Raw genomic sequence first — 14,070 nt, 5'->3', positions numbered from 1 at the left:
TTTTATATTATTATTTTTTTTTTTTTAACATACTGTCACCCTAACAATACAATGTCACATCCAGTATCTAATGACCCTGCTATCAATTTTTCATTAATTAGTTTCTGTGTTTTTCTGTCTCCTTGTAACATTCTTTGGGAACTCCTGAACCTCTCCTTTTCCCTCTCCCTTTTTGTTTAGAATGAGCAGTGCACATAAGTTGTGGTCATGTGCTATGCTTTATGTATACTACACATCCCATCGTCCGTAGTCCATCTCAGGAGTGAGTAAGAGACGGTGGCTACAGTCCTTCATACAGCGAGGCCATGGAGAACAAATGTAGCCACCCTATAACAGGAAGTCAGATCACAGCAGGAAAAGTAAAGGATTTTTTTTTTAACTTTAATCACTCGCCGCCCCCCCCCCCCCCCCCTGTACTGCGGGCAGTGGCAGCTGTAGGCAAAGCGAAGTACTGGTACATTGCCACCCACTTCCTGGTTTAGGGCATGTGTGCACCCCCTGCCCAGCACCCGCTGTGCTTGCACACAGTGGCAGTCTGTCAGCAAGTTTGGGCCAATGATTCATGACTGGGACCTGGTGACTGGCTGCGTGCAAACACAGCCAGAGCTCTTTGTTGGTTAACAACACAGAGCTCTGTACATAGGGAGCGACCTGTCAGTTTCTCATCTCATTTCTCAAACCCTTAGGTTCCACAGTGAGTATAACAAGCATGCTTTACTACATATACAGACTGATTTGACTGTTGTGGGTTTAGTAACACTTTAGGTTACAGGACCATTTCCCACTGCACCCTTGCTCACTTTTAGGTAAGCTGTACGGATGATGTGTGTCCTTCTTTGTGTCATGTATCTTCCTTATTATTTTACAGTCTGGAGCAGCTGGGATTTAACACCCTCCTACAACTAATGATCGGAGTTCCTCTGGAGATGGTACACGGGGTCCTGCGAATCAGTTTCCTGTATCTGGCTGGGGTGTTGGCAGGTGGGCATGTATATCTGTCACTTACACACTTCTCCCTTTCTTGTAATATTGTAACCTGTTACTGCACATGTAACATACAGTTGTGCTCAAATGTTTACATACCCTGGCAGAAATTGTGAAATTTTGGCATTGATATTGAAAATATGACTAATCATGCCAACAAATGCTCTTTTATTGAAGGATGATGATCATATGAAGCCATTTATTATCAGATAGTTGTTTGGCTCCTTTTTAAATCATAATGATAACAGAAATCTTTCTTGGTCTACCTGAACTTAGCTTGGTATCAAGAGATCCCCAAACTTTCCACTTCTTAATAGGTGATTTAACAGTACTGATTGACATATTGAAGACTTTGGACATCTTTTTATGTCCTTTTCCATCTTTATAAAGCTCCATTACCTTGTTATGCAGGACTTTTGACAGTTTTTTTCTGATCCCCATGGCTCAGTATCTACCTAGTCAGTGCTTCCATGAAAGAGCTAACAAACTCATTGACTCTTTATACACTGACTAATTGCAATTTAAAAAGCCACAGATGTGGAACATTAACCTCTAATTGGCATTTTAACCCGTGTGTGTCACCTTGTGTGTCTGTACCAAGACCAAACATGCCAGGGGAGGGAAACTTTTGATCCGGGCCATTTGATAATAAATGGCTTCATATGATCATCATCCTTCAATAAAAGAGCATTTTTGGCATGATCAGTCCTAGTTGCAATATCAATGCCAAAATGTCACAATTTCTGCCGGGGGAGGGAAACTTTTGAGCACAACTGTACATGGTTGGTCTCTCTCTCTCTCTCTCTCTCTCTCTCTCTCTCTCTCTCTTTCTTCTTTCACTCTCTCTCTCTCTCTCTCTCTCTCTCATATTATCACTACTTTTCCCCAGGTTTTCTTTCTTTCTCTTTCTTTCTCCCTTTCCTTCTTTCTTTCCTTCTTTCCTTCCTTCTTTCTTTCTCTCTCTCTCTCTCTTTCTCTTTTCTTTCTTTCCTTCCTTTTTTCTTTCCTTCTCTCTCTCTCTCTCTTTCTCTTTTCTTTCTTTCCTTCCTTTTTTCTTTCCTTCTCTCTCTCTCTCTCTCTCTTTCTTTCATACACTGATATTATCACTACTTTTTCCCAACGTGCTCTCTCTCTCTCTCTCTCTCTCTCTCTCTCTCATATTATCACTACTTTTCCCCAGGTTCCCCCCTATCTCTCTCTCCTTCTGTCTGTCCTTCTTTCTTTCCTTCTCTCTCTCTTTTTCTTTCACACACTGATATTATCACTACTTTTTCCCAAGGCTCTCTCTCTCTCTCTCTCTCTCTCTCTCTCTCTCTCTCTGATATTATCACTACTTTTCCCCAGGTTTTCTTTCTTTCTTTCCTTCTTTCTTTCCTTCTCTCTCTCTCTCTCTCTCTTTCTTTCACACATTGATATTATCACTACTTTTTCCCAAGTCTCTCTCTCTCTCCCCCCCCCCTCTCTCTCTCTCTCTCTCTCTCTCTCTGATATAATCACTACTTTTCCCCAGGTTTTCTTTCTTTTTCTCTTTCTTTCTTTCTTTCTTTCTCTCTTTCTCCCCCCCCCCTCTCTCTCTCTTTTTCCTTCTTTCTTTCCTTCTCTCTCTCTTTCTTTCACACACTGATATTATCACTACTTTTTCCCAAGGTTTTCTCTCTCTCTCTCTCTGATATTATCACTACTTTCCACAGGTTTTCTTTCTCTTTCTTTCTTTCTTTCTTTCTCTCGCTCTCTCTTTCTTTCCTTCCTTCCTCTCTCTCGCTCTCTCTCTTTCTTTCTTTCCTTCCTTCCTCTCTCGCTCTCTTCTCTCTCTCTCTTCTCTCTCGCTCGCTCTCTTCTCTCTCTGTTTCTTTCTTTCTCTTTTTCTGTCTCTTTCTTTTTTCCCTCCTTCTTTTTTCTTTTCTGATGAAAAGCACACACTGATATTATCACTACTTTTTTCCCAGGATCCCTTGCTGTGTCAGTCACAGACATGAGAGCTCCTTTAGTCGGAGGTTCCGGTGGGGTGTACGCCCTCTGTTCTGCCCACCTTGCTAACGTTGTTATGGTAAGTGTTAGGTTGGCGTGAGAAGCAGTGCCAGATCAGTTATGTAAGTCAAGCATGGCTGAAATACTTTTAGTTTTAAAAAAAATGTGGCAGATCTGCACAAATTGTCCTTAAAGCGGTGCTCCAGTCAAACAAAAAAAAATAAAAGTCAACAGCTAAAAAAAACTGTAGCTGCTGACTTTTATAAAACAGCCACTTACCTGTCCCTCGATCCAGCAGTGTGCTCATCACAGCTGGTTTCACGGCCGTCCTCGCAACGGCATCATAAGTGTGGACATCCTGCCCTGTCAGCTTGCAGCTTAACAGCTGGGTGCCCACGGCACATGCGCGGGTAGTGCTGCGCCTTATGTATGGTCCCATAGTCTTCTGGAACCTGTCACATGTCCCAGAAGACTACGGGGAGGGAGGACAGTTCCTCACGGGGAGTGGGTGACCAGTACTTAAAGCGGAACTCCCCCTTTTGGGTGGAGTTCCGCTTTTCAGTTCATATTTATAAAAAAACAAAAGTACATATTTTACCCGACATTCTAGAAGACAGCAAGCATCAGTGTAGTAGAGCAGCTACTACAGTGATTATCCGCTTCCAGAGGGATCAGCCAGGTATGATACAGGCATATTCACATCAGCCCATGCTAGAACAATGAAACTATGCAAAAAACTCCATACCTGGAATTCAGCTTTAAAGGGTAACGAAACCTGAGAACAGAAATGTAATATGCTGCATCTTACAGTCCTTAGATATGGTGGCTGCATTCGTTTTCCTTTTTTCTCAGGCTAAAAGCATTTTCAGTAAGTAATTGCTGATCCTGCCAGAAAAGCAGTGTCCTCGTCACTTCCTGTGAGCGACACCAAGATATCTTCCTTCCCAGCAATCTTCTTTAACCTCTTGGCACTAGCCGTACGCATATATGGGTGGGCCTTAATGACATTTATGTGGCCTTGTTAAAACAACATATGCTGGGCACGCACTTCCTGCACATGTGGGGGTAGATAAGCTCCCGATGCATAATTGCGATCGGAAGCTTTCTGATCATGTGACCACTGCGACAGCCAATTACAGCGGTCACATGACCTGAATTGCGTAGTTAGTCTGGCTGAAAAAAGACAAAAGTCCATCCAGTTAAACCATAGAAAAAAAATAAAGCTATAATCCTACACCCACAGTTGATCGAGAGGAGGGCAAAAAAAAACAGCAAAGCATGATCTAATTTGCTCCTGCTGGGAAAAAAATTCCTTTCTGATCCCCCGAGAGGAAATCGGATATTCCCTGGATCAACTTTACCTATAAATGTTATATCCAGTTATATTCTGTGTATCCAAGAAAGAATCCAGGACTTTCCTACAGCAATCCACTGAGATGGCCACAACCAACTCTTGAGGGAGTCTATTCCACATTTTCACAGCTCTTACTGTGAAGAAACTTTCCATGTTTGGAGATTAAATTTCTTTTCACTGATGTATTATACATGGAGATCATATCCCCCTTATGTATTATACATGGAGATCATATCCCCCCCCCCTTATGTATTATACATGGAGATCATATCCCCCCTTATGTATTATACATGGAGATCATATCCCCCCTTATGTATTATACATGGAGATCATATCCCCCCTTATGTATTATACATGGAGATCATATCCCCCCCCTTATGTATTATACATGGAGATCATATCCCCCCTTATGTATTATACATGGAGATCATATCCCCCCGTTATGTATTATACATGGAGATCATATCCCCCCCCCTTATGTATTATACATGGAGGTCATATCCCCCCCCTTATGTATTATACATGGAGATCATACCCCCCCCTTATGTATTATACATGGAGATCATATCCCCCCCTTATGTATTATACATGGAGATCATACCCCCCCCCCCTTATGCATTATACATGGAGATCATACCCCCCCCCCCCTTATGTATTATACATGGGGGTCATATCCCCCCCCCTTATGTATTATACATGGAGATCATACCCCCCCCCCTTATGTATTATACATGGAGGTCATACCCCCCCTTAATCTCTTCTTCTCAAGAGAGAATAAACTCAATTCCTCTAATCTTTCCTCATAGCTGAGCTCCTCCATGCCTCTGATCAGTTTGGTTGCCCTTCTCTGTACTTCCTTCAGTTCCCCAATGTTATTTTTGTGAATTGGTGCCCAAAACTCTTGGCTTTGAAAACTGCTGCTTTTCTGCCCTCCATGTAATGGAGATGAAGAGATCCAGACATATCAGGAGAGCATCCTTGGGTGACAACCACGGCTTCATACTTAGATACAGTGGAGGAGTGACGTAGCCAGCCAGGGACAAGAAGTTCATTATTTTCAGGATTGCCATGTAAAAAATAAAGCCAAAAAAGCTTGAAAATTTGAAAACGAATGCAGCCGCCACACCAAGCACCAGCAATCTGCAATATATGAAATTTTTGCTTTTGGGTTTTTTATACACATGAATAACGGAAGTGCTGGCTATAGTTGCAGAGATAGTGGGGCAAAGGGAAATGAATAATGGCATGGGACGGCAATGTATAATACATAAAAGCCATCTCTTCTGCTGCTATCAGAGATTCATGTCACCGTCTGCGCGGTCCGTGACATGAAAGGAGGTGACGGTTTAGACAGCGGAGGGATGGAGTACACTGACTGAAGCTGACAGGGCACAGAGCGAAGCCCGGATTTACATTGCTAGAGAGCACCACTAAATGATTATATTATATAAGAGGGGACCTGAAGCAGAAGGAAGAAAGTGATGTTATCACAGGGAGGCTATCCATCTTCTCAGGGCTTGTCAGGCTACTCACTGTATTGTAACAGGCAGAGATCAAAGATTTTATCCCTTTTCATACAATGAGGCCTGCCAGGGTTACCATAGCAACACAAGCCTGACGTAAAGTAATATTACCCGAAAGCTTGCCGTTTTACCTTAGCAACTGCACTCTGATGAAGAGTAAATTAATTGTGGCTTTCTATGCTATCACAGCAACAGCCGCCTGATGTAAAGTAAATTAATTTAGGCTTTCTATGTTACCATAGCAACAGCAACCTGATGTAAAGTAATATTATTTGAAGATTCTATGCGTTACTATAGATGTAAAGGAACAGGGCCATCCCATCATACCGTATCAATGGTGATGTGATATGGAGTAATTGAGTGCCAACTGAAGTCATTCACTATTACCATGGTGACAGCACAGCCATGGAAAGTCCTAATATCTAAGGCCTGTCCGTGCTAACATAGCAGGAGTCAGATGTAGAGAAGTAGGGCTGCTTCAGGTTACCATGGCGACAACACTCTGTTGTAAAGCAGTTCTACTGGAGCTATATCCAGGTTACCATAGAAACAGCAAAATAATAGGTAGTAATAGTACTTTTTGATATTGGTCACGCAATAGTATTCTGTACTATAAATAAATGTCCATGTAAAGCAAACATTACCGACAACGCCAGCATGTAGAAAAGTTATATTAACTGACATGTTACCGTAGCAACAACTTCTTTTTGTGAAGCAGTATTACCTGAGGCCTTTATGTTACCCTAGCAGCAGCACCTTGCTGTGAAGTAATATTAACCGAGGTCTTTGCTTGTTAGCATAGCAACAGCACCTCAATGTGAATTAATAGTATCTGGTACCTTGTTACCATAGCAACAGCACCTTGACATAAAAAGTATTAATGTCTATGTTATCATAGCAACAACACCTTGCTGAAAAGTAATATTCCCTGAGGTCTTTCCTTGTTACCACAGCAGTGTCACCTTGTTGTAAGGTTATGTTAATTGACACCGTCCCTTGTTACCATAGCAACAGCCAAATTCTGTTACCTGAGCCCTTTATATTATTAGAGCAACCGCACTTTGTTCAGCACATCCCCTGCTCAGTAGTACCCCCAGCTCTGCTGATCCCCCACTCAGTAGTACCCCCAGCTCTGCTGATCCCCCAATCAGTAGTAACCCCCAGCTCTGCTGATCCCCCACTCAGTAGTACCCCCAGCTCTGCTGATCCCCCACTCAGTAGTACCCCCAGCTCTGCTGATCCCCCAATCAGTAGTAACCCCCAGCTCTGCTGATCCCCCACTCAGTAGTACTCCCAGCTCTGCTGATCCCACATTTAGTAGTACTCCCAGCTCTGCTGATCACCCACTCAGTAGTAACCCCCAGCTCTACTGATCCCCCAATCAGTATTACTCCTAGCTCTGCTGATCCCCCCATTCAGTATTACCCCCAGTTCTGCTGATCCCCCACTCAGCATTACCCCCAGCTCTGCTGATCCCCCACTCAGCATTACCCCCAGCTCTGCTGATCCCCCCACTCAGTAGAAAATCCAACTCTGCTGATCATCTGGTTTGCTGATCCTCCTCTCTCTCTGCGGTCCCTGCTCACCTCAAGCTATATTGTTCCCATGCTGAAAACCATGTGGGACATCTGCTAGTTTCTCTTGCTCTGATCCCCCAGCTCTGCTGATCTCTGCCGTTCAGTCCTTTCTCTCTGGTCCTTGCTCACCTTCCTCTATACTGTTCCCATGTTGCACACCATGTGTGTCATCTGCTAGTTGCTCAGCTTCGAAGAGTCCAGACTCCGCTCACCTTCCTGCTGCTCCTCGCTGCACACCACATGTGACATCTGCACCACATATGACGTCTGCACCACACACTTCCAGAATATATACACATGAACTGGAAGTGACTGCTGATGACATCTTTCTGGTTCGCTCGTTGGTCTCCCAGTGCATCCTGGGATATCTCATACCTGCAATACCTACAAAACAAAGCAAAGCTAAAGCTGAATAAAAGTCTCTGAAAAGCTACAGGTGCTGTTGGTGAGCTTTGTCATAGACTTCTATGGAGGCTTTGGAGACACTTTGAAGCACCAAGAAAGCAACATGGGGTATAATTTTTGAAGTGAAGCCAAACACAAAGTGTGAACAGGACTGTAAGCTCATCATTTTATTTAGTGACAGGGGCTTTGATTGGCATTCAGAGTGCTTGAAAAGAAAATCGTGTCCAATGCCGCATTTTGTAAACAAGGCCTAATAAAAAAGCAGACCTTTGCATATGATATTAAAAGCACCTCAATTTAAATCTGGCATTTCCATTTCACTTTATTGACATCTTTGTAACGTGAAACAAACCTAAAGTGGAACTCCTTTAAATCGGAGTTCCACTCTCCCTGTCAAAAAATAAAAGTCAGCAGCTACAAAAACTGTAGCTGCTGACTTTAAAAATAAACTGCCACTTACCTGTCCCTCGGTCCCGCGGTGTGTCCCCCGCAGCCCGTTTCACCGGCTGTCCTGTATTCCAGAAGGCCGGCATCTTCAGTGTGGGTATCCGGCTGTGATAGCTTGCAGCTTCACAGCCGGGTACCCACTGCGCATGTGCGAGTAGCGCTGCGCTTCATGAATGGTCCTGTAGTCTTCTGGGACCTGTCACGTGTCCCAAAAGACTACGGGGAGGGAGGGCACCTTCCGCTTCCGATCACCTAGGCCAGTGGTGGGCAACCTTTTTTTTCAACTGAGCCAAATGTCGCCAAAACCACGATTGAAATTTATTTTGAGAGCCACATTTTTAAAACTGAAAATACATAGGATGGTACACTGTTTTTAGTTTCAATAAGTTTTTATAGTAATTCATCCCCCATAGTAATTCATCCCCCATAGTAATTCATCCCCCATAGTAATTCATCCCCCATAGTAATTCATCCCCCATATAGTAATTCATCCCCCATATAGTAATTCATCCCCCATAGTAATTCATCCCCCATAGTAATTCATCCCCCATAGTAATTCATCCCCCATATAGTAATTCATCCCCCATATAGTAATTCATCCCCCATAGTAATTCATCCCCCATATAGTAATTCATCCCCCATATAGTAATTCATCCCCCCTATAGTAATTCATTCCCCATATTAATTCATACCCCATATTAATTCATCCCCCATAGTACTATTCCCCTCCCCCAAGTAGTAAGCCAAGTCCCCCCTGTGTCAATTCACTTACCTTTGCTCCACGCGTTCCTCTCGCCGTGTTCCCGCGCCGTTCCGGTCTTCAGGGCGGACTGTGAGAGGAGCCTAGCTCCTCTCACGTTCGTCACGCTGCCCCGCCTACACACATCCTGACAGCCAATCACTGGCTATCAGGATGTGAGTGGCAGCGAGACTGGCCAATCATTGCATTTGAGCGCGCTGCCCTGGCTGTTTTTTTTTTGGATCACGCTGCAGAGTCCCTGCCGCCCGAGAGGAGGGAGGGGAGCGGGCGCCCGGCACACAAGAACTGCATTAAAGCGTGTAAAGAGCCGCATGTGGCTCGCGAGCCGCGGCTTGCCGACCACTGACCTAGGCGATCAGACCAGAAGTGAGAGCGGGTACCTGTCAAATTGGGGTACCTGCTCCCCCCCTGCCCCCCACAGGTGCCAACCCTTAATGGGGAGCGGGGGAGCAGTCCTTAAAGCGAAACGTCCCCTTTTGGTTGGAGCTCCGCTTTAAGTTCCCAGGCATCCTGGATGCGAATTGGCATGCGATTTGCATGCCATGCGACTTGCAAATCGCATGCTGCCAAGCCGTACCATTTTGACCGCAATTATAGCGGTCATAACAGTGCGGTTCTGACTTGGTCGGAGCCGCACCGATTTCTAAAGTAGTACATGCACTACTTTTGGTGCGATTGGCATAGAGATCTGTGTCGGATGTCTTGCAAATCGCACCTGAAATCGGCAGGTCATCCCACTTTGAAATCGTGCAACTTCACTGTAAGTCGCAACGATTCTGATGTCAGGTTTGGTGTGACCGGGGTGTAGAAGTACGTTTTATTCGGTTGAAACAGTCAGGAATTTTTAGTTTTATCTATTTAAATTTTACTTGCTGTACATAGGGAAAATGTACAAAACACACTACAAAACAGTATTTTTATTGTAGTGCCTTGTTTTCTTGTTTTTACAGTTGAAAAATATTTTTAAATTCACTAAATATTTTGTTGCATGAATCAGCTGGATGTCACACAGTTTTTTTTTTTTAGGTAAAAGTCGGTTTATTCACTGTGACAGTTATCGTTCATGACATGCCTTGAATGCAACTGTTTTGGGAAACCGGTAACTGATTGGTTTAGTTCCATCTATCTTTCAGAACTGGACAATTATGTCCATTTGGAGAGATGTCCTCCCACTTCCTGTCCCAGTGAGCAGACAGGAAATGAAAGGAGATCTCCCCGCAGGAACAAGCACATACAATTTGTCAGGCTCTCTAAGGCTACGTTCACACTAGCCTTGTGTGCAGGCGGCAGAGAGGCGTTTGGGAAGCGTTTTTACCGCTTCCCAAACACCTCTGCCAACTCTGCACATTACAGCACATGGTGCTGTTCTAACAGGAGCGTTTGCGTCGCGTCGCGTTGCGTCGCGGCAAAACGGACGCCTCTGGTCGAGTCAGGAGGCTTTGAAGCCTCCTATTCTCGTCTATGGTGCCGCTCCGCAAACGCCCGGCCGGCGTTTGTGGTGCGGTTGCGACGCGGTTGCGGGGCGTTTGCGGAGCGGTAACACCACTCAAATGCATTATAGGCGTTTGTGGGGCGTTATTAACGCTCGGCAAACGCCTAGCAACCGCCGCTAAACCGCGCATGCGGCGTTTGCGGAGCGTTTCCCGAGCGTTAAAAACGCTCCGCAAACACCGGACCAACGCTTGCCAAACGCTATAGGGGCGTTTGGCAAGCGTTGGCAAAACAGCCTAGTGTGAACGAGCCCTAACTCTTCCCCACCCAATTCCAAAATCAAAAAAACCTTTTTGAATGAAAGTCTATTTTAAAGCATTGGGTGTTCACCGTCACTACAATAACAGCAATATCTACATGTAAATGATCAATAAACATTTGCATCTCATGCCAATCAAACTTTTTGCAAAAAGCAAATTTACTTTTGCTGTTGCAAGGTAACCTTCTGCAAAGCAACATTCATTTTCAGAACATTTTTAAACCGCTAATTTTCTATAGTTATCCTGGTGCAAAAGAATAACAAATTAAAGTGATTAAATATTTTTTGTAAAAAATAACAAAAATGTCATACCTGCTCTGTGTAAAGGTTTTGTACAGAGCAGCTCCGATTCTTCTCTTCTTGGGTCCCCCACCGGCACTCCTGGCTCTTCCCTCCTGCCAAGTGCCCCCAGAGAATGCAGCTTGCTATGGGGGTGCCCGACCAGCCAATGGCTCCTGCTGCTGTCTCAGCCAATGAGGTGGGAGAGACCCCTCGTGCACATCACTGGATTGAGATGGGGCTCAGGTGTGTATTGGGGGGGGGGCTGCTGCACATAGAAGGTTTTTTACCTTCATGTCTAGAATGAGCCTTTACAACCACTTTAACCACTTGCCCTCCAGAAGAGTTACCCCACTTCATGACCGGGCCATTTTTTGTGATTCGGCGGTGCGTTACTTTAACTGACAATTGTGTGGTCATGCAACACTGCACATAAATTAAATTTATGTCCGTTTTTTCCCATGAATAGAGCATCCTTTCGGTGGTATTTGATAACCTCAGTCTTGTTTGTTTATAGCGCAAAACATAAAAAATACAAACAATTTTGAAAAAAATATCTTTTTCACTTTTAGCTATAAAACATATCCAATAAAAATATAATAATAATAAAAAAATTGTCATAAAATTAGGCCAAAAAGTATTCTGCTACACATCTTTTCTAAAAAAAAAATACCCAATAAGTGTAAATTAATTGGTTAATGTGAAAGTTATAGCATCTACAAATGGCGGTATATATACTGGAATTTAATTTTTTTTTTTTTATACTAGTAATGGTGGTGATCAGCGACTTATAGCGGGACTACGGCGGGCAATCTGACACTGAGAGGAAACTGACTAACTGCCACTGACATACCCAGTGACACTAATAGAGTGATCAGTGCTAATAAAAAGCACTGACACTGTACTAATGACACTGGGCAGGAAGGGGTTAACATCTGGGGCGATCAAAGGGTTAACTGTGTGAATGAGGCCTTACCCTCCTTATTCTGTACAACCATATAGTATAGTGGGGGAGGAGAGAAAACAACACAGGCATTACTCTACAAATCTTTTGGAAAATAGAGCATGTTTTATTGTTTTGCTTTTGATGTGGCCAATTAACATCAGCTCCTTTTCTGTTACAGAACTGGGCTGGAATGCGATGCCCTTACAAGGTCCTTCGAATGGTTCTTGCATTGGTCTGTAGTAAGTATATTTACAAAAATAAAAAAATATTTTAAAGCCTGCAGCCAGCTAGAGCACTAAACCAAATCATAGCCCCATCAGAGCAACCCTATATAAGAATCACCATAAAGGTCCCCTGTTACATCAGAGGGCCAGATAAAATCTTGAAGGTAAAAATAAGCCCCTATCATTGGTGTCAGTAGGTAAAAATGAGCCCTCATCATTGGTGTCAGTGGGTAAAAATGAGCCCCAATCCCTGGTGACAGCGTCTAAAAATGATTCACAATCATTTCCATCAGTGGGCGAAAATGAGCCCCAATCATTGTGGTCGGTAGGCTAAAATGAGCCCTTATCAATTGTGATAGTGGGTAAAAATGACAACCAATCCTTGACAACAGTGGGCAAAAATTAGCCCCAATCATTGGTGTCAGTATGTACACTGAGGCCCTATCACAGGCATAAGTAAGATAAAATTAGCCCACATGATTGGGTTCAGTGGGTATGAAATGAGCCTCAATCCTTGGCATCAGTTGGTAGAAATAACCCCATTCATTGGTGTTAGTAGGTAAAAATGAGCCTCAATCATTACTGTCAGAGGGTAAAATGAACCCTAATTGCTACTAACGGGGTAAAAATGAGCCTCAATCGCTGGTGTCATTGGGTAGAAATTACCCCTAATCTGTGTCATTGGGTAAAAATGAGCCCCAATCATTGGCATCAATGGGTTCAAATCATTGGGGTTAGTGGGCAAAAGTCAGCCCTTATCATTGGTATCAGTGGGTAAGAATGACACCCAATCCTTGACAACAGTGGGTAAAAATGAGCCCTAATCATTGGAAGCAGTGGGATAAAATTATCCTAAATCTGTGTCAGTGGGTAAAAATGAGCTCCCATCATGGGTGACAGTGAGTCAAAATAAGCACCAGCTGTTGGTTTAAGGTGCTGGTATCAGTGGGCAAAAATGGGCCCTTATCATTGGTGACAGTGGGTAAAAATGAGTCCCAGTCCCTGGTGTCAATGGGTAGAAATGATCCCTGATCGGTGTCAGTGTGTAAATATTATTCCCAATCATTGTCATCAGTGGGATAAAATTTACCCAAATCACTGGGGTCAGTGGGCAAAAATGAGCTCATCTCATTTGTGTTAGTGGGTAAAAATGACAACCGATCCTTGACAACAGTGGATAAAAATTTGCCCCAATCATTGGTCCCAATGATTGGGATCAGTGGGTACGAAATGAGCTCCAACCCCTGGCATCAGTGGGTAAAAATGATCCCCATTCATTGGTATTATATATTTTTGAAATGGTTGAACTGGATGGACCTTTGTCTTTTTTCAGCCAGTTTAACTAAGAAACTATGTATTAGTGAGCAAAAATGAGCCTCAATCCTTACTGTCAGAGGGTAAAAATGAGCTCTAATTGCTACCAACAGAGGGTAAAAATGAGCCCTCATCATTAGCGCCAGTGGGCAAAAATGAGTCCTCTTCATTGATATCATTAGGTAAAAAGGAGTCCCAATCCCTGGTGTCATTGGGTAGAACTGAACCCTAATCGGAGTCAGTGGGTAAAAGTGATCCCCAATCTCTGGTGTCATTGGGTACAAATGACGCCTAATTGGTGTTGTTGTGTAAAAATGATCCCCAATCCCTGGTGTCATTGGACAGAAATGACGCCTAATCAGTATCAGTGGGTAAAAATAATTGGTAAGAGGGGTGATGTTCTATACATTATTCTCTGTGAACCAGCATGTCACAGTCTTCACCTCCCTGTATCCTAAGTGCAGGGCAGGCATGTTAAAGGATAAAAGAGTTGGCTGAAGATGCTACAAGCCGGCTAGTTGTAGACCGCCATATCTGTT

General features: G+C 43.7%; 1 protein-coding gene across 1 annotated transcript in view; it reads left to right on the top strand.

Annotated features, from left to right (window-relative positions):
- RHBDL1 (rhomboid like 1) overlaps positions 1-14,070 on the top strand; it is a 77,199-nt gene that overhangs the window by 52,040 nt on the left and 11,089 nt on the right. Inside the window, exons 5-7 of the mRNA XM_089664317.1 lie at positions 869-981; positions 2,931-3,031; positions 12,172-12,232. Coding sequence (XP_089520443.1) covers positions 869-981; positions 2,931-3,031; positions 12,172-12,232 — 275 coding nt within the window. The remainder of the gene's footprint in view (positions 1-868; positions 982-2,930; positions 3,032-12,171; positions 12,233-14,070) is intronic.

The sequence above is a fragment of the Staurois parvus genome, unplaced genomic scaffold (genome assembly GCF_062004578.1).
Source record: "Staurois parvus isolate SC_StPar_1 unplaced genomic scaffold, SC_StPar_1.0 ptg001882l, whole genome shotgun sequence".
NCBI lineage: Eukaryota > Metazoa > Chordata > Amphibia > Anura > Ranidae > Staurois > Staurois parvus.
This window is presented reverse-complemented; position numbering and strand designations above follow the sequence as displayed.